The 20220-nt window shown below is 39.8% G+C and overlaps 1 protein-coding gene across 3 annotated transcripts; it reads left to right on the forward strand.

Moving 5' to 3' along the window:
• Positions 1–1653: 1653 nt before the first annotated feature.
• igsf8 (immunoglobulin superfamily, member 8) lies at positions 1654–19702 on the forward strand. Of its 3 annotated transcripts, none has more exons than XM_042405987.1 (8): positions 1654–1754; positions 4972–5130; positions 9038–9418; positions 10715–11176; positions 13691–13869; positions 14648–14900; positions 15515–15973; positions 16904–19702. In XM_042405987.1, the coding sequence occupies exons 2-8, from the start codon at positions 5076–5078 to the stop codon at positions 17029–17031; spliced, it is 1917 nt and encodes a 638-aa protein (XP_042261921.1). In that variant the 5' UTR covers positions 1654–1754; positions 4972–5075; the 3' UTR covers positions 17032–19702. The 3 variants fall into 3 exon arrangements, with proteins under 3 accessions (XP_042261921.1, XP_042261919.1, XP_042261920.1); XM_042405985.1 differs by lacking the exon at positions 1654–1754 and adding an exon at positions 4608–4777 and having other exon boundaries at positions 4968–5130; XM_042405986.1 differs by lacking the exon at positions 1654–1754 and adding an exon at positions 4608–4777.
• The last annotated feature ends 518 nt before the right edge of the window (positions 19703–20220 follow it).

A 20220-nucleotide genomic window follows, 5' to 3' on the forward strand; every position in this document is an offset into this window, starting at 1 on the left:
GAGCAGGATGAACAAAATGAATGAACAAAAGGTGCCAATCTATATACAGAACCAGTCAAAAGTTTAGACACACCTTTCCATTCACTTGAATGAGAAAGTGTGTCCAACCTTTTGACTGGTACTGTATACCTATGAATCGATGCCACACACAGTGAAAGGATCCTCTTGACAGTCCTGGTGAGGTCCTGTCGATGACAGGGGTTTTTGCCTGACTGTAGAACTAAGTAATTAGAGACAGTCTCCAGTAGGTTACAGTTTAGTCTATAGTGGCCTTAAAAGAGACAGAGTGGGAGTGAGTGCACAAAGAAGAAGGTGAGGGGAGAAAGAAGATGTAATAAAGATCATTCATTGTGGTGCTGAATTTTGTCCTGGAAGCAGTAATGAATGAAATATTCAGATCCTTTAATAAAACTGCGCTAACATATATACTTATATTAACAATGGATCAAATGACAATGTTAGATTTGAAAGGAGTTGCTGATGAACCCGCAAAGAATTATCACCCCACTCCACAGTTTCCTTCACCTCTATTTAGCCTATTTTTGCTCGTTGTTTTGGATTTCTAGCCCACAAACGCCACTTTCATTAAAACTCTTTCCAGTAGCAGCTATTTTCAGCTTTGATACACCAACTGTGCAATACTTGCTCAGACAGAGTTAGAGAAGAAATTTAGCAAGCTAGAGACCTAGAGATTTCCCTCAAGAGTTGGTGGAGGCCAAAACAGAGCTAAAAGGAGAGTGAATATTGGACTTACATTGTCAGATTGTCAGAAGATTGTTTGCTGGATGTAACAATAAACAATATAGTTTGAACAGGTTTGATATAATACAGCTTTAAAGCATCTACGATCAATATTTTTATATTACCAATTGATCACATGAATACTTGTATATGAAAGAGGTCGCTTACAGTGATGAACCCACAGGGAGTTATCACCTGACTTTTTAGTTCCTCTCAGCCCTACGGAGCTTTTTTGCATGTTTAAACTCATAGCTTTTAAAAAAAAATCTCTATCATCAAATTAACTACAGTAGTAACCATGTCAAATAAATATAGTGATGTAAAAAGTACAATAGTGTACCTCCAACTGAAATGCAGTGTAATAGACGTATGAAGGATAAAATAAAGATAAGTCTTAGCAAAGTACAAGCGCCTTAAAATTAACCTTAAATACAGTACTTTAAAGATAGTTAGTTAATTACTTTCCACCACTGACTTGAGGTATAAAAGTAGTGGATAGATAGTTGACATTTGATAAACATTAGACAAAGTTGATGTTGGAATTAAATATCTACAGAATACAAACTCTAAGAGCAGAGAATTTGGGATTTTAGGACTGCCTGTCATGAGTAATAGGCTACACAGACACGTGCACAACAAGCAGCGTGCAGATCAATGCTGCTTTTAGAGGTTTATTCCCCTGGAACGGGATCAGACTACATCATGCTCTAACTGTCCAACTCGGTTAAAAATTGTGATACATTGGAAAGCGCAAGACTGAGGAAGTTTACTCTGCACGAGTGCCATCCCTCAGTGCTATGTGTAGGCTCCTGCTGAAGTCTGCATATCCTGCTTGCCGCCTTGTTAACCCAGAATACCCTAATGACTTCCCCTCTCTCTCTCTCTGCCGAGCCACACTGTGAAGTCTTCCATGTTTCCATGTAGCTCAAAGTGAGGAGTGGAGACTGGAGAGAAGTGAGGAAGAAAGGAAAGGAAAACAAGGAAGATGGAGGACAACTGGTACCACTAATGAGGTGTGTTCTGATGGCATGAATCCTCCTCAGAGAGTGCAGCATCTGAGTGAATCTATCCACTAATGAGCATCCCACATATACTCACAGCCACATATAGGACCATATCCTGCTGCACTCAGCTGTAATGTTTCTCCATTTTTCTACTCAAGCCTTTAATATTTCCTGTGACCCCAGTGTGTGGAAAAATAGTTAAATAACTGATTAGACTAATTTATTGCTCCCCCTTTGAGAGAAATATAAAAAAGAGACAGAAAAGGCAGGAATGTAGCAGCGCTGCTTTCACAGGCCACAGAAATGTTAGCTGGGTTTTATCACTGTTTTACATCACTGTCAGCTTGTAGAAAGTGTTGTTCAACAACCTCATGTGGATGATTCAGGTTTTTGGAGCTAAGAATAGTGAAAGTATCAGCACACATGGATAATTGTTACCTAAAATACACAAGCAGTGGTATTAATTGTATATCAGTATCATTACATGTTATCTGACTAGTAGTAAGGTGACAATGACAATGAACCTGTCACTCTCTTTAATATTATTTTTACTTTCATTATTTTGAGGTGTGTTGTATGGTACCTATTTAGTCTAGTAAGTACATGATGTAGATGTTTGGAGCTCTCAGTATGGCAATTGGATGTCGCCATCTTGTGGTTGAAGAAAACTGTCTCTAATTTTTCATGTATGGGATTTATATTATAAACTCACCAAAATGAGCAAGCTTGCAAACACACAGAAATGCTCAAATGCATAAAGGCACACACAAGTGAACAAAAACACACAAATATCATAAACCCACACAAATCCAAAAAATAAAACATGCATGTATAGTATATACAAGCATACATACATGCGTGACTGTGTACACACAGACACAGAATGAAGGCTAAGCATTTTCTAAAAGGGTTAAAAAAAAATGTGTTTCCCGAGGGCATTCAACAAATAACACCCTGTGCTGGTGTCACATGCATGTATCACATGTCTATAGATATAGATATAGATAGAGGGGGTATAATAAGCACAAACACAACATACTGTATCAAAAGTATTGTTGATAATTTTCTTGAAATAATGTTTTAAAGATCTGATCATAATCTTCTGTTAAAATTTCAGTTAATTTTGTAATTTTGCAAGATGCACAGCTGTAAATGAGTTTCTGAGTAGGTGTTAGAATGGTTCCTTTGTTTCTAACAATCCTGTAATTTCTAAACCTGTTACTGGTTTTAGGAATGAGCCCAGTGGGCGCTGACACCTCTAATGTATTAGTAATTATACCCGGAGCAGTTATACCAGTAAAAAGGAATGACTGACAGTTTACATCTCTTCTGTGATGTTTCTGTGTGTTAGCTATTAGTCAGCCAGACTCAAACAAGCTCAAAAGAAGTAAATCTGATCTGCAGCCAGACTACTCTACCTTTGATTCCAATAGCATCTCTACAAACCCGAGACTCCCCTATACTAAGGTGACATGACAGTGGAATTGAGTCATCTGACTGCTATGTTCCAGCAAATCTACATTTGTACACTGCCTATTGATTTTGATGGGTGACTTTGTCAAATTTTACAGAACAAGTCTGAGGGATTTCTGCCATTAGTCAAATGAAAATGCCACCTGCCATTTTAATTTCATTTTCATTTGCAATTATTATGAAATACTATTCAAATGCAAAAGCCAAGTTTGCATATTTTACATATAGGTTATTATCTGACAATTTGAAAATAAACATGCAAAGTCAACTTCACATTCAATTTCATAATAATTGTGGGATGGATACATCTGGGAGTACACTGACATTTTGTTGTCAGTAGAGTTTCTGTTTTAATTTCACTTTTGGCAGCAATGATGCATTTTTAAACATGAAAATGAAACTTTTATTCATTTTAATTTGTCATTCATCATACATAGAAAATGGCAAATGACTAAAAGATTAAATGGTTAGATTTTCATTTTATTTGCAAACCTGAGAGAGACAGAAGCATAATACTGCAGTTTCAACAGGAAACAAGAGATTAATACCAGGTGTGTCAGTTGATTGCCCAGTTACATCAATAATGCTAATGATTGATTTGATTGATTGATGATGTCACAGGCCTAAACCAAAAGCCTGTAACTGCAACAATGTCCCTGTCCCTTCTTGTGTGTGTGTAGCTAATGAACATTTGCATTTTTTCTTTTCTATTGAGTTTTTAGGCTGCTTTGGTTTCATTCACATGACCTAATTAATAGTGGTTACTGCGCTAACAACAAACCACTATGGCTGAACATTTCATATCAATACAACTGTATCCCTTACATCTCTTATTATTATTATTATTATTATTGCGTGACTGCTGCACCTGCAAACTTCCAGCAATCAGTCTTTATGATTCTCCTACGTCTGCTTATAATTCCACATTATGTGCAACCTTTTCAACTGCTCCATACTTTGTGCTAGAAAAACCATTCAAATGTTAAACTGTGCAGCTCATTCAGCAAATGTGAGCTGTTACTTTCCTGTTTTTCTAGCATATTCCAGCGATTTTATATTAATTTTTAAACATCAAAAATTTGTAATGGCAGTTTACGGGAGAAACAAAAGCCTTCTGTGTAACATACGCTATATAAATCATTTACCCACCTGATAAAACCATACTGAATACAGGGAGGTCCACTTGTATTTAATTCTGGCGCCCCCTTGCGGTTCAAATGTTTATGTCTCAACACTCTCTATTATCATTGGTTCAAAATGTCATCGTCGCTTTCTTGACCAATGGCACCAGTTCAATTTTTTCTTCTCACACCCTAGTTCGCATGCATGCTCCTCCCTTTTTGTAGCAAACCACTCCTCCTCCTCCTCCTCCTCCTCCTCATCCACACACACACACACACACATACACACACACCCAGCCCCCTGTGATGCCAACCCCTCCGTACCCGCACTGCACGGCATGTCTGTCTGTCTGTCGAGGCGGTATAATCTAAAACTAAACCGGGTTTTAATGGAGCGCTCGGTTTGTTGACGGAGATGCGACGGTGCATGGGGAAAAGGTGATTTAATTTGCAGTTTTGCACATTAATTCTTGCACTAATATGCATTCGCCTTCCAACTAGCCGATGGCGCTAACTCTCCTGTCCTGTCTGTGTTTGTGAGAGATCAGTGTGTTGCTACATTGTTAAACATTGTCATTTCTTCTTCCGCACAAATAATCCGACCATGTACTGTTTGTTTCGTTTGAAGACAGTTAGTCTCCGCGGCGGGATGAACTATGATCGGCGATAAACGACAAGAGGAACACGGAGAAGGAAATCTGAGTCAACATAATCCATCTGGACACCGAGGGGGGAGATGAGGACCATGATGGCTTCGATGAGAACAGCATTATTCGTTTTTCTACACTGTTGTGAGTACAGCCGCGTCTGCGTTGTACCTGTTTGACTCCACACAACGACTAAAATCGCCTGGCCATCTGTCACATGCATTTACATGATTGTTTCTTCATGCATATCAATCAGACTATTCATTTAGATATCATCTGGAGCACCTAGCTAGGTCTCTTTCATAATTTAGTCTGCCATCTTTTGCCCCTGTGGTTCATCTGTGGGGACAGTTATGAGAATTTCTCACGTTCCTGTGGCCTGTAGGTTATTTTTATTAACCACAATGTAAACACAGAAATGACTTTATGGGTGCTAATGAGCCAAATGTGTTAGAGAAACAGGTGCATTTGCCAACAAAGGTGAAATCTGGGAAAGGCTTCCCCAAACACAAGTAAGTATAAGAAAGATTAGATGCAACATGAGAAAAAAGAAAGGGCCATAGAGTTCAGGAGGAAGTTTTGCTGAGTGAAATAACCAAAAAGACCTGCTGCAACCAACAGTTATCTTTATTATCCAATTTTTCTATTTTCTTGTCAAGTCATTCTGTCTATACAATGTCAGAAAATGGTGAAAAATGCCTGTCACAATTTCCTAGATCCCAAGTTGACATCTTCTTATTTATTTATTTATTTATTTGTTTGTTTGTTTATTTATCTGACCAAGAGGTTTAATCTACCAAATATGTAGTTTATGTTAATGTAAGACAAGAAAAAGCAGCAAATCTTCACCTTTTGAGAAGCTGGAAATTTAAAAAATTTGGCATTTTTACGTTTTAAAAAAATGACTATTAAATTGATTATTAAAGTAGTCGCTGATTAATTTTCTGATTACGAAGTATCATTTCACCTCCACCACCAATCACATCTTTGGTGCTTAGGAGCTCAGAGTAAGGTTTTATTTTCTTGGCTATACGATGAAAAAATGATGAAAAGTTTCAAAAAGTACATGCGACCCAGATAGAGGAAGGTAGTACAGTCAGAATGTGAGCTTGTAGGTAATTATTTGTGCCATTAGGGACTTCTGTTTTCAACTTTATACTTTCCAATTTAAACAATTTTGTCTTGTACCTTACGTACATGTTTTGACCTAACAGCTAGCAGAGAGACAATATGTAAAGTTGCAGACTTCACTCTGACCCTCATAGTTTTTTTTATCTCCTTACTCACAGTATTAACAATTGTATGAATTATATCTAACACCCAAACAGACAGGGGTCCCTGGGACATAAATGGGGTCAGGGGTCCAACATTTATCTCTTCATGGCTGGCAGAGTGTCTAATCCAGACAGTATTGAATATTGTTACAAGCTGCAGTGTCTCCCAGCCCTATCAGTCCGAGCCCAATGTTAATTAGGGCTTGATCCGCTTAAGCCTCCCACTAGTCTCCCATGTCATTATCTATGGACGTGTTGTTATCGGGCTGCGGCTTCGCCTGTGAGAAAGCTCCAGTTGGTTTTACGTCTGACACACACAGACAGGTGGGGCGTGCCACTACACACCCATCTAGTATTTCTAGTTGATCAGGTCGTCATCAGTTTCAGGCGAGGGGGAAGAGGTGTGTTAGTTGGTGCTGGTTCTTTGTTTGTGGATGTTTGTTTGTTGAGTGTTATGTCGGGATGGTCATGTCTCATTTGCATTAAGAGATGATGGGTTTATTTCTCAGCTTTTGGCATCACTTGAATATTAAAATCAATTTGTAGGCAACCAATATTAAAGATATGTACCCTTCTTAGCAAAATAATTGCTTATACTTTATTGTAGCCTAAATAGTGCTTTAAACATGAATGCCTTTCTCCTAAAATATGGAACAAGTTTACTAAAGAGATTGGCTATGTGACCTCTCTCTCTGGCTGGCTAATTGAATGACTTAATGTTACTAAATTTCCAATTTATTTTTTGTTAGACATTCAGGTATTTTTTCTTTGTTTTTAACATATACAACTTCCATAGTTTGGAGAAGGGCCATTCATAGTTAAATTTATTTTTTCTATGATTTGTTTTCTCAAACAAACTTCCATTTTCAGACTATTAACAGAAGAAACTGTTCTGCTTTGTGTTTGTACTTTTAAGAAGTGAAACTAATTTGGGTATAAATGGGGCAGGTCATCTCAGATTCAACAATTCATTCCTACTTTGACACGGGGAAATGATTACTTTTACAATACGTTATATGTATCTGTGGATCTAGACCTGATGTTGGCAAAGATAAAGGTAAAATCCCCTGTAATGTTTCCATCTAAAATTGGGCCTTTTCCCTCTGACTCAGTATCAGCATCAGAATATTTTGGGCAAGTACCCTATGCATGAGAGAATAGTAATGGCATGAGCAGTTTCAGTGGCTTAAAGAGGGTTTCTGTTTTTAAATAGCCCTGGTTGGTCTGAGTCCATAACTATTTCAGAGAGATTCTAGGGGAAGTAGTGTATGCAGCCAGACAATGAGACTCAGTGAAATACAATGACGCCTGAACCTGGACGCTGGCTGCTCTCCACCCCGAGGCACTCACACTGAATATTTTTGCTTATAAACAGAACACTGAAGGTCTTCCATGTTGCCACGCTTCTCTTAAACAGAAAGGGGACAGGGAGGGAATATATTTTATTTTCCATTGGGCCCTGACTAGAATTCTTCAACTCAGAGAGTCTGAGTGTGAATTGTCTCTCCAACACAATGCACTCAGTGACCTTTAATTTTTGCTGCTGTGAGCACTGAAAATTACTTTTGAATAATGCAGCAGCAGCTTGTCTTTCTAAGTGTTATGAAATGGTGTAGAAGGAAGAAACTGTTCATATCAGGGCTGCAACTAACGATTATTTTCATTATCAGTAATCTGGCGATTATTTTTTCGATTGACCGATTAGTTGTTTGGCCCATAAAATGTCAGAGGAAAGACATTTTTGTTTATTGGCTGGCCCCGCTTTTGCGGTTCAGCCAAAAATGTCAAAAATCACTGTTTCCCAAAGCCCAAGGTGACGTCCTCAAATGTCATCTTTTGTTCTGAGCAACAGTCCACAACTCAAAGATATTCAGTTTCCTCTCATAGAGACCAAAATAAACCAGTTTTTAAGAAAAAATGTCCAAATTCTCTGGTTGCTTCTCAAATGTGAATAGTTCTGGTGTTTCAAGTCCTCTGTGATGGTAAACTGAATATCTTTGGGTTGTTGACTGTTGGTCGGCAAATAGGAAGAAATTTGAGTACGTGACTTTGGACTTTGGGAAACAAAGCAACATTTTTCCCTGTTTTTGGACAATTTATAGACCGAACAACTAATCAGTTAATCCAGAAAATAATAAACAGATTCATTGATAATGAAAATAATTGTTAGTTGTAGCCCTAATAATAAGCAATTTGAAGATGTCACCTCTGGCTTGAGCAAAATTCAATTTGGCCAAATGATTAACCAATAGATTGAGAAAATAGTCTGCAGTTTAATGGCTAATGAAAATAATTATTTGCTGCAGTAGTATTGTTTCATGCTTTGAGCACCACAATCTAAATGCCAAGGAGTTCCATTGAATTGGAGTGAAATACATAGTATTAGTGAATGTTGTAGTTAATGTTGCACTCTTTGTAAGACTGCAAACTTGTTTCAGTATTTAGTGGACTTTTCCTTTAAATCAATAAAAATAATTAGAGACTGACCTGAGAAACCCACTGAGATGATTGTATTTCATTTATTACACATGCCATTGTATTTGGAGAAAGCTGGCCCAGCCCCAGCCTGAGTGTTTTTCTTCCACAGCCATTTAATGTATTGATTCCCTGTTATCCAGTCATCAGCTTAGGATATTGATCAGTGACTCCATGTAGCAAATATGCTGCAAGGCAACACTGTGACCTACAGAAATCAACATTGTTACGGTTTCCAATCGTTCCTGTCTGCTCGTCACCATCTTTCTCACTCTCATGGTCTCTCTATTTTTCATCCACAGTGCTCCAGTGCGTTGTGTGTCGCGATGTACATGTTCCCACTGGACCCCTGTACCGTGTAGCAGGGTTCCCCCTCTCCCTGCCCTGTGCCGTGTCAGGATACGAAGGCCCACGCACGCAGGACTTTGAGTGGTTCCTGTACAGGGACGATGCTGGTGGGAGGCAGATGGGAGTGGTGTCCACCAGGGATAAAGGCTTCCCCTATGCCCCGTTCCTGGCCCGGGTGAGGAACGGGGAGGTGAGGGTGGACAGGGACTCTGGGGACAACGTCCGGCTTGTGATCCAGAGGCTCCGGGCTGAGGACCAGGGGAAGTATGAGTGCTACACACCTAGCACGGACACCACCTACCAGGGCAACTACAGCGCTACAGTGACTGTCAAAGGTGAAGTGACCAAAACCAACAATGAACTGATTCTACTAACAAATTATTGTAGCTTTTCAAAGCCTGATAAAGCTTATTGCTCTGAGACCTACACCTAAATAGTTGTCCAAAAACTATTAAAAACAAATCAGCTGCACTGGGTTACATGTTCCTTCATCACAATGGACACTGTGGTTTATTTTGAGTCAATCCTACACACACTGTCCTGGTGATATAAATACTCACTGGTGCATCAAATGCGTAATAATGTAAAAATGTAGCAGAAAATACACCCCAACAAATACGATCATAACTCCTGTTACCATAGCAAAATCACTGAGCTCCTTCAATGTGAAATTATATCCCCATTTTTATCGATTTAGATCTTCAGTAGGAAAGAATGTGCTTGGGCTCAGTGCTGCAGACGGGGTCAGGAAGTCAGAAAGTATGATTGGTTTTGGAATTTAATGGAATTTGTTGACAACGAGAAAGAAAACGAATACAGAAGTGTCCTAACTATAATAGCAGCAGCACATATAAGTCACAAAACACAAAACAGGCATAAAAAATAGACAGAATATGAAGAGGGTAATCAGGCATCAACAATACAGATGAGATCAGAAGGATCATGGTAGTTTGATAAAGTAACAAAAAACATGTGGAATGGATAAAAATCAAAATGGATAAATAATATCATAGTTGTGACATGTTGTATAAACCATTTTTCTGTCTTGGTGGATTTTATCAGCTGTTTTGCACTATATCAGCCAGAAGTAACACATTTTTCATTGATTAATCGTACTATGTGTTTAAGTTTGACTTGGCTCATGACGACATTCCTCAATCCAAGCTGTTATTTATACTTACCATCTGGAGTTTTCTTTCTCTCTCTACAGATTTGTTTCACTTACACCCAGATCCAGCTGTTCAAGCTGTCAAAAATCATTTGGCATGTTTACACCATCCATATGGTTACCAATTCTGTTTCTATCCATCATGTCGCTTTGTGCACCGCTTAGCTTATGTTTGTAGGATGCTGGGTGTTCGTTTTGCAGCTGAAGTGTATTATCGTCATAATAGCCTACTAATCCCGCTTTCTTTGGCAAAGCTAGCGCCCAAAGCCAAGGGTGGTACAGTAAATGGCTGGGAGTCACACACAGCAACCCCTTTTCGTGATTTGCTTTAGCGCTCTAAACATAGAAAGGTTTAAACATCACACAGACGGTAGAAATTAAATGTGGCATCATCTCTCATCCGGCTCCTGCAGCAACCTGATGTAATATAATTGTCTCTCTGTGTCCCTTCTCACACGCGCAGTGATCCCCGACACACTCCAGATCAGCTATTCCCGCTCGCTCACTAGCCAGCCCGTGCCAGAGGGGGCCGAATTAACGCTGACGTGCTCGGCCGGCATCCAGTCTGAGCAGCTCACCCACCTGTCCATCATGTTTGGGAAGCGCGGCGGCGGAGACGGTACGGGAGGCGGAGCGGGAGAGGAGGTCAGCACCGTCAGAGAGATTATCTCCATCGACAACATGCTGGGAGTCGTGCCCGGACGTTCTTACAAGAAGCGGTACGACGATGGAGAGATCACACTGGAGAAGAGGAACGGGGAAGCCGGACTTGGGGTGTACGTGATGAAGATGAGAGCGGTGCAGCCAGATGATACCGGCGCGTATTTCTGCGAGGCATCGCAGTGGATTCGGGACCGCGATCGTTCATGGCAGAAGATTGCACAGAGGACGCTGGATATCGGCAACTTGACTGTTCAGCAACTAGGTCAGTGAGAGTATACCAGTATTTGTGCTGACATTTGCCCACACTATGATAGCACATGAGGCAAATGCCAAAGTCATAACAATGAGATTGCACAACAGCAATTGTTCAAACAAGATACATTTAAAAAATCATGTGATATTAGTTACAAAATCTAACTGCAGGTTATTTATAAAGTAGTTAACCACACTGAGGAAACCGGATACACAATTAAGTTGGCTGCTTAAATTGAACCCAAGACAATAAAAGCAAATCTCGAGCCGAGTCGTGGGAAAACGCTGAAGTTTGGTTTCTACTTGTCAGTTCAAGGTTCTTGATTCTGTCTTTGTCTGTTGTTGGAAGTGGCGTCAGTCGGCCTGGACTTGTAGTACTGTTGAGTACATTGGACTCTCTCCAGATTTCAGACTCAAGCCCTGGATGTTTGTGTTACTTGGAGATTAACTGAATATCTAGCTTGCTGGCTGGCTGACGGACCGGTTTACAGACTAAAAAGATACGCGGCTGATTAAGTAACTGGATACACATCTGTATAGGGCTTGGCAGTAGGGTTTGCAATTGGCTGCCTGGGATGGCTGGGTGGTACCTGTTTCAGCTCTTTCCAACCTGGCTGATGGGAAATCTTCAGTATATGACTAACTGATTGGGATTTCCACTATCAGACTGCCTGACTGACAAGCTAGAAGTTCAGCTCTCTTCTTGATTATCCAGCTGGATTTAATAGGTCGATAGCTTGCCGGACAGGCAGCTGGATATCTGCCCGTCGCCTTGCAGTTTGGCTCAATTTAAATTCTAAACAGCTTGCATGGATCTAAAGGATTAAGTAATCTTTGCTCCCACCTTGGCCCCTTCTAGCCTGCATAGAGGATGACTATCTTTCTGTCAGACTGATGTGTCCATTCCTGTCAGACCAGCACTTTTGTGTCTAGTAGCTGTTCCTCATACTTTTTTTTTTTTTTTTTTTTTTAACTTACTGGAAGGGGAAGTTAATCTGATTCGGAAAAATAGTGCAAAAGTTACTGCCACCACTACAGCCCCATTCTCAGTTTCTAACGTTTGATTTACATATGTTTTTAATAAAAGGTTCACACCCTGTTTAGTTGTACTAAGTAGAGCTACAGTGATTAGTTGATCAACAGACGATGAATTACATCTATTTTGATAATCGATTAATCATTTTGAGTCAGTTTTGAAGAAAAAATGCAAAAACTTTCTGGTTCCAGCTGCTTAAATGTGAATATTTTCTGGCTTCTTTAGTCCTCTGTGAAAGTAAAACGGATACACATCTTAAGCTTTTTTTTTCACCATTTTCTGACATTTAAAGACGGAATGACTAATCGATTAATTGAGAAAAAAATACACGATTAATCAATAATGAAAATAATTGTTAGTTGCAGCCCTAGTACTAAGTAACTGTGTGATGGAGTTTAAGTTTTTTAGGTCATATTTTTTTCTACAGAAGTCGAAGAATTGAATCAGAAACAATACATGCATTGTTTTTCAGAAACTCTCTGACAAGCGCCACCCAGCTCTGTATTTTCTGGACTGTCGTCTAAAACAATGGTCTGACATGTGTCCTTTTGTTTTATAGATAATGTGTCTATTATCAAGCAGAACTGTGTTTGGAGAAGTGTTGTGGTTAAATGAGGCATTGCTAAAACAATGAGTCAGTGTATATCTAATTATCCAGGGTATTTATATTTACAATATGAAACATTTTCAGTTAAACAAATTATGTTCATTAGTCATCAGTTACACAGTAATGAAATCTTTATGCATGTCTCTTCCATGAGAAATGAAGAGCAATGAGAGACAACTACAAGCAAATTATATAGCACATCATTTAATACAATTCATAAAATAATAAGTCATATCTTGTGTTATATTTATACATACAGTATAATCCTGGTATCGGTTTATGGTTCTTGATTATTCTCTGTTTCTGTTGCCAATAGGGCTGCAACTAATGATTGTTTTCATTATTGATTAATCTGATGATTATTTTCTTGATTGTTTGGTCTATAAAATATTTTAAAAAAAGATAAAAAATGATAACTGTTTCCCAAAGCCTAAGGTGACGTCCTCAAATGTCTTCTTTTGTCCTGACCAACACCAAAACCTAAAGATATTCAGTTTACAAACAAAGAAGAAATCAGACCTGTTTATACATGTCTACACAGTATCTACAGAAAATATGATTGCTCTGATCACTATTTCTTAACTTGTGTGTAATGTTTACTTTTTGATTAAAGTGGTTATCTTAATGCTTCATTGTCTTGGCTCGCTTGTAAGTCGCTTTGGAAAAAAGCATCTGCCAAATGACAAAATGTAAAAACTACAATATGTCATCCTGACCATTGAATATGTGGTGTCAAGTCATTCCTACGAGATATCGCTTCCAGTAAAGATTTTTACAATCATAGTATAAGTGTTTGTTTTTTTATGGCCCTCCACTAAGGAGGATTTCTGGTACTTAAACTTTTTACTAAGCTCTTTCCCTCCATGTCTTCCTCTCTCTAGCGGAGTCTCTGAGTGTGACATCCTCGCCCAGAGGGGATGTGACCCTGCAGGTCGGTTCCCCTCTCATCCTGACCTGTGAGGTGTTGGGGCTGCCGTCTGAAGTAAACTCAGGCCTGCTGGTTCAGTGGATGAAGAGGGGCTCTGTAAGCAGCGATGAAGTCGGGGCCGGGGGAGTCGAGGTACTGTGATGCTCCCTCTGCTGACTTCATGTAGAGTAATTGTTTGTTATTTGCGGGTTACAGCTCATGTGTGCTATTGTCCTCAGAGGAACAATATAGGGACTTTGGTGTGTTTGTTTTGCACCTAAAAACTGTAACTGAAACAAAGTATTGATGTATCTAAGTGGGTGTACAGTTAATTTATCTTTCAGTCCATGAGTGGCTGCGTCAGTCAGCTACTGTGAACACCTGTCAGCAAATGAGGGAACTGATAAAACATTTCATGTATTAATTGTACTGTCATGCCACATTAGAGTTTATGTCTTAGTGCATTTACAGCAATAACAAAGCAGTTAGTGTTTGAAAGTTTTTCCTAGTTTTATCACTTTTTTCTTCTTCTATCAATGCAATGTAAGACTTAATTACTTTCATACACTTTAGGATAAAAAAATAGATTAACTGTGAATATAATTTCGACTGGGTAATCCATTTCAGTCAACATAAAGTCATGTTTCTTCTCTGTTATAGTTGTCGTGTTAATAATTCAGATGAAATTACAGATAGATTTGGAATATTTTCTGATGTGTTGTGTTCAAGTGCTGGAGGCAAAGTTCTGACAAATGACACTGGAGAGTAAGCTGCCAAACAGCAGCCTTTTTTTCTTTAATGAGTGAAGAAATTAGTATTTGATCAACATCATCAATCTAAAAGTATTCATGGTTTCTTATAAATGGCCTAAAATAAATTAGATTTCAATTCACAGTCCAACACGTACTCACACACCATATTTTGTGTAAAGGTGGAGGTGGCCCGCATGGGCACAGACGGTGTCGTGAGCTGGGGGGACGACCTCAGCAGAGCCAGCGGCGGTTCTATGGAGAAAGTGTCAGAGACGAAGTACTCTCTGAAGCTGTTCTCGGCCCGCCCCGCTGACTCCGGGGTGTATCGGTGTGTGGTGAGTGTATATGCTGGAAGGAGAGACCCTGGCCCATCTATTCCAGCCACACTCACCCAGAGGTCTGAAGGAGTCACCGTCAACCTGAAGACCAAAGGTGAGGTGACGCTACAGTATACAATATGCAAGGAAAGTTAAATTTGTAGGGGGCTGATTTGGATACAGAGGTTTGGCAGAGATATTTTTATAAAAAAATATTTGAAATAAAGTAAAATATTCAGGAATGCGAAGTCCTAAGTGAAGAACATGATGGTTGACACATTTAAGCTGTTTTCTTCCCACTCTTAATTGCGTATTCTGTTCAGGGACCTCTGTATTGTTTGGGTCTGAGAAAAGATTTATAATTACAGATTCATGGAGTATCTTAGTGGCTCAGAGGACCGGTTTGCGTGCCGTTTGGCTGCAATGTGCTGGTCTGCACCCGGACCTTTTGAAATGTGTCATCCAAGTCTCTGCCCCAGCTTTACCTGTTGTCCAAGTTTCTTTTAAATTCATTAAAACTTTCAGTGTATTTTACTAAAAAAAGGAACATCAGGGATAAATAAGTCTTTGGCTCAAGGGTGGACTTTGGATTAGGCAAAACTGGAATTTGTGGTTTGGCTCTCCTCATATTCATCGCAAACATGTGTTAGCTAAATTTGGGTTAACAGTCACACATGTTCAGTTCACATTTCATAAATTATTCTTCAAATGTACCACTTCCCTCCACAGATGTGCTAGTTTCTGCTGTGGCTCAGCTCCCTCGAGGCCCGCTGTTAAAAAGAGGCAGCACCGTCACCCTGATCTGCAACACCACCATAACGACCACAGGTCCCGCCCAGGCACAGGTGCAGTGGCTTCGGTGGCCAATCCCTGAACCAGTTCTCAAGAGGCCAGGGAGCCCAGCAGCTGATGTTACTCCGCCAGACTCCCCCGTTGAAGAAAAACCCAGTCTGGTAGCTGCTCTCACGTATGACGGTGTAGCAAAGATCTACATCAACAATAGCGAGGTTAGCATCGACCGCCTGTCGGCCGTCAGCTACAGACTGAGGGTCCACACGGCTACCATGGAGGATCAGGGCATGTACACATGTCATGCTGAGGCGTGGGGGCAGGACCCGCATGGAGGCTGGTACAACACGGGAGTCAAAGCAGAGTCAAATGCAGTGACGGTTTACCTGTACGCCCGAGGTAAGCGTCTCACATTGGGTTTGTTTTTTCAAATAAACATAGTGATAGTGGATAAATTTGATGAACAGTCCATTTATCTGTTGGCTGTTGAACAGCTATACTGGGTTAAGGGGCAAGTGCTGGTTTTTCACCTTCCCAGTCCAGATTTGTTTGGGTCATTGAGAATCAAACAAGTGCAAATGTCAAATGTAAGTGTCAAGTGTTTACTCTTGACCTTGAAGGGTGTTTGCTCATTTAAAGTAGATAGACCATTGCTTACGTCCTTTTCTAGCCTTCCCTACCAGATTGCAGAGAGTGGTTTCTCTGTATTTACATCTTAAATACTTATATGGAGACTTAATCTCACCTGTTTCTGTCACAGAAAATATTAATTGCTTGCTCTGTGGGACTCATGATGCAAAATATAAAGATATTGTCAAAATCAGGACAGTGATACTGTATGAGCATGTGTAGATAACACACGGATGGGTGGAGGGTAGTGCTATGTCCAGCATCAGTGATCATCTGTACGCTAATTATGGGTGGGCAATGGCAGTAAAGAATTTGTTGTTGACCTTTCTGTTTTACATAACATGTGTCTGGATCCTTTATTGAGACTAAATGGCTGAGTCACCGGGGCAATCTGTTTATCCAGCAGCACAGTCCATTAACTCACTGGTAATCAATGTGTGTGTGCTGTCTGAATTTGAGAAGCACTCTGTAAATTCATAGCTGTATTTTTAATTTGAAGCAAACAAATCAGTTCTGAATCTTTTTTTTTTCCCCAACATATTCTTCTATATGAAAGTAGATTATAATGACGGTATATTTCACTCATCTTGCTGTGTTTTCTTCATTTTAAAGGAAAATAATAAGTTATTATTTTTAGTAATTATCGTGTAGTTCTACATTCTTCATACGGCCTTCCCTCTTTTTTTCCTCTTCTCCTAGCTGCTGACCTCCTCCTCATCCCTCTGGTTATTGGAGTGTCCTCCGCCTTGTTCGTGGGCATCGTCATCATCGCAACTGTAACCTGTTGCTTCATGAAGCGCCTGGCAAGACAGCGTGCTCGAAAATAAGGGTAAAAGCTGGGTGGATCAGCCGGGGGGGGATGAACTCTCGCAAGTGTGGTTAGGGTTAAGGTCAAGGGTTAAGGTTAGGGTTAGGCGCACAATGAAGAAACACAACACGTACAAATCTCACAAGAGTTTCGCAAATCGGCCCTCCGGCTGATCCAGTCTAGTAAAAGCCCAAAACTAAGTGTCCACTGTTGCTGCCTGTGTGAAATCCGGATGTCCACAAAGAGGCACAAAGAGGAAATGCACTAAACATAATGGCTGAAATGGCCAAGAAATGACTTCAAAACAAAATGAAGTGAAAAATAACAATGTCACCTTGTTAGCTGGTTTTCTGTGTTCTGACCTACCTGTTAAACAGTCAATGCCAAAAGATTCTGTTTTATATTCTCTTGTATTTTTATATCCAAATTTTCTCTGAAAACAACATATTTTAATGCCCTAGATTTCTGAAGCCAACACATAGCAACCCCTCTCTACTCCTCAAGTGGGCAATGATTTCTCCCTTTCCACACCAACCCTCTTTTTATGATCCTTTTGTTCCGGCTTATCACTCTGTTTCAACTGGAAACTGGTCAAATTAGAGGTCCAAGAAACACCATTTCATCATGAATGAATGTGTTTTATGACAAGGTCAAAAGTAAAAAAAAGGTAATGCAAGTTCACAGAGATACTCCAAAGTGAAAAAGTATTATTTCTTTAGGGTACTGTTACAGAAAGATGGTACTAAACGCCATTCAGCCTCAAGATTGTATGTTGCTGGAACTGTAGATCATCCTACAGTGACTACGACATAGACAAAGAATATTCTTTTTTTTTTTTCACAAACTGTTGATACTCTTCCAGATGTTCCTTCTCCAAACTGCATGTTTTGTTTTATGTTTATGATTAAATGTACGTGCATGGTTAGGCCGCTAGCACTGCCACTGACGGTCACATGAATGCTGATGGGAGCATTTCAGCCTCCAGAAACTTAATACAAGCAGGGATCATCCACCGCCTGCAGTCCAGCACCGCTCTGCATATATACAAAGCCTCTGTCTGTCACTTAATAAGAAAGGCGCTGGCTGAGGACTTGCTGATGCCAAGACCAATTGAGTACCAATTCTACAGACAAGCATTCCTTGCCTGTGATGCTTCACGCTGTCATGAGTTTTCTATATGAACTTATATAGATAGACAAAGAGAAATGGAAGATATCCATTATGCACTGAGCTAAAATATGTAAATACTCTATGGAGTTGAGCTGTTTTATTTTTCTTAATGCAAGCAAGACTATGCTGTAAAGCCGTGTTTGTCTTTGACAAGGCACCTGTGTTTAACATTCTGCTGCCGTCTGGTCTGTTCTTTTGAAGCACTTGGACAAAAATGGGACTGGGACCAAAACCCCTTAGTATCCTTCTTTTACTTGATTTTCTTCCAGCTGAAAAAGTGACTTTGCTGTACGTGAGGGAGAACATTTCAGTTGTTTTTTTTTTTTGTTTTTTTTGTGCGATTAATGGTTCCTTTCCTCTTGTCAAGTGACTGAGATAGAAAAACAGTACTGTGAAAAAGAATTCCCCATTTGTTACACTGAATAACAGAAAAAATGTTGTTTCACGCTGTTTAGGATATTTGTCCCTGAGGTTAAGATTTCTTAAGCTGTGCAGTCATATGACTAAATAGTTTAGTGAGGTCTCACTATCGTCGTCATCATAGTTGTCATGTGGTTGAAGGCCACGCATTCATGCTGCCAAGACGGCTGCTAGCCCGCAGAAATCTGTCGGACAGATTTGCTGTGTCTGCGCACTTAAAATGGGTGAAATCCATCCTTCTCTTCCTGTTACTTTGGAAAAGTTAAGATACATGTTCATGGAAAGGAGGAGGAAAGTAAAAATGTGTTGTTATCCAGCTAGTTGCACGTCATCTTTCCAGCTTTTCTTAATTTGTTTGCACTGAATCATACTTCAGTCTTCTACTGTTAAGTGTCTGTCTGTCTCTTTCTCCTAGTTGATTTTCAATGCGAGAGTCCTTCTAAATCTGCCTATCCTCCCTAACCTGTCCTCTATAAACCCTGATTATAAATGTCGTTCATGAACATTAGGGAATAAAATCACAGCTCTGCTTGCTTCCTGAGCCACTTTGTTCCAGATCAACTACTCAAAGCTGATTTGTTCCCCCACGTTCCCACCCACCACACGATAACGCACACATCACACACACAGATGCACGCACAGCACTGGCTGGCTGGCATTTCAGATGGAAGTAAGTGAGTATCTGCGTGTTCATCTCTAATCCCAGTTTATGGCTACAGTGTGTGTTCTGCTGCTGCCCTTCCCCCCCCTCCTGCTCTTCCCTCAGTGTGCTACAAAGTCGGCATGGCTTGCTTTCAATTCATTTCAATCTCTGCTCCCTGAGAATTACAACCAGCTGTAAAAATTGTAGCACGTAACCTGTAAAGTTTGAAAACTGCTGTTTAAGTTGTGCTCTCATTTGAACATGTATTAAACCCTTTTATGAAGGTGTTATGTTTTTGTTTGAATTGTTTACTCATGCTTTAAAACCACTGTTCCTGAATGCATCTTGCTGCCATTGAAATATACAAAGGCGGGTTAATGCTCAGTTTGTTTCTCATGGTGCTTTGGCAAACCTGCCGATTGATAAACCAATAAACCACTCTGGATTTATAATGTCACTGTGGTTTTATTTATTCCTTTATTTTCTACTGCTATGACAAAAGTCTTTCCTGGAAACGGAACCTGGAAATGTTCATATCAGAAGCCACTGGAGACAGTTGAGGTATTGCAGTACATTCTGCGGGGAGGAAAATAATCCAATCTGTCTGAAAAAGCGTTCATGTGCTTGTTGAGCATATTTTCCATCTACAATATGAAAACCAAAACATTTCTTGTGGGTGCTGCAGTTTCAGTTTTTCAGAGTTAAAAGCAGCCAAACGGAGGTTTGGATTTCAACTCAAGTTAACTCTCAGCACTTTGTGATGCAGACAATATGTGTGTGTGTGTGTGTGTGTGTATAGTTACAGAAAAAGATATACTCACGCAATAAATTTATTTTATGTTCTTCATCCTGGGTTGACAATTGCTTGGTGAAACAACATAGAGGAAGAAAACACCCATATCTTCCAAGACAAAAAATGCCTCAAAAGCTTTACACAGTACAGACACAGATTACAGTCAAGATTACTGCAAAAGC

Source organism: Thunnus maccoyii, chromosome 3 (genome assembly GCF_910596095.1).
Source record: "Thunnus maccoyii chromosome 3, fThuMac1.1, whole genome shotgun sequence".
Lineage (NCBI taxonomy): Eukaryota > Metazoa > Chordata > Actinopteri > Scombriformes > Scombridae > Thunnus > Thunnus maccoyii.

Bases quoted from the DNA above. Each gene is read 5' to 3' on its own strand.
- igsf8 (XM_042405987.1), top strand. From the start codon at position 5,076: ATGAGGACCATGATGGCTTCGATGAGAACAGCATTATTCGTTTTTCTA. The intron at 13,870-14,647 runs GTACTGTGATGC...TTTTGTGTAAAG, and splicing joins TCGGGGCCGGGGGAGTCGAG to GTGGAGGTGGCCCGCATGGG. The intron at 15,974-16,903 runs GTAAGCGTCTCA...CTCTTCTCCTAG, and splicing joins GGTTTACCTGTACGCCCGAG to CTGCTGACCTCCTCCTCATC.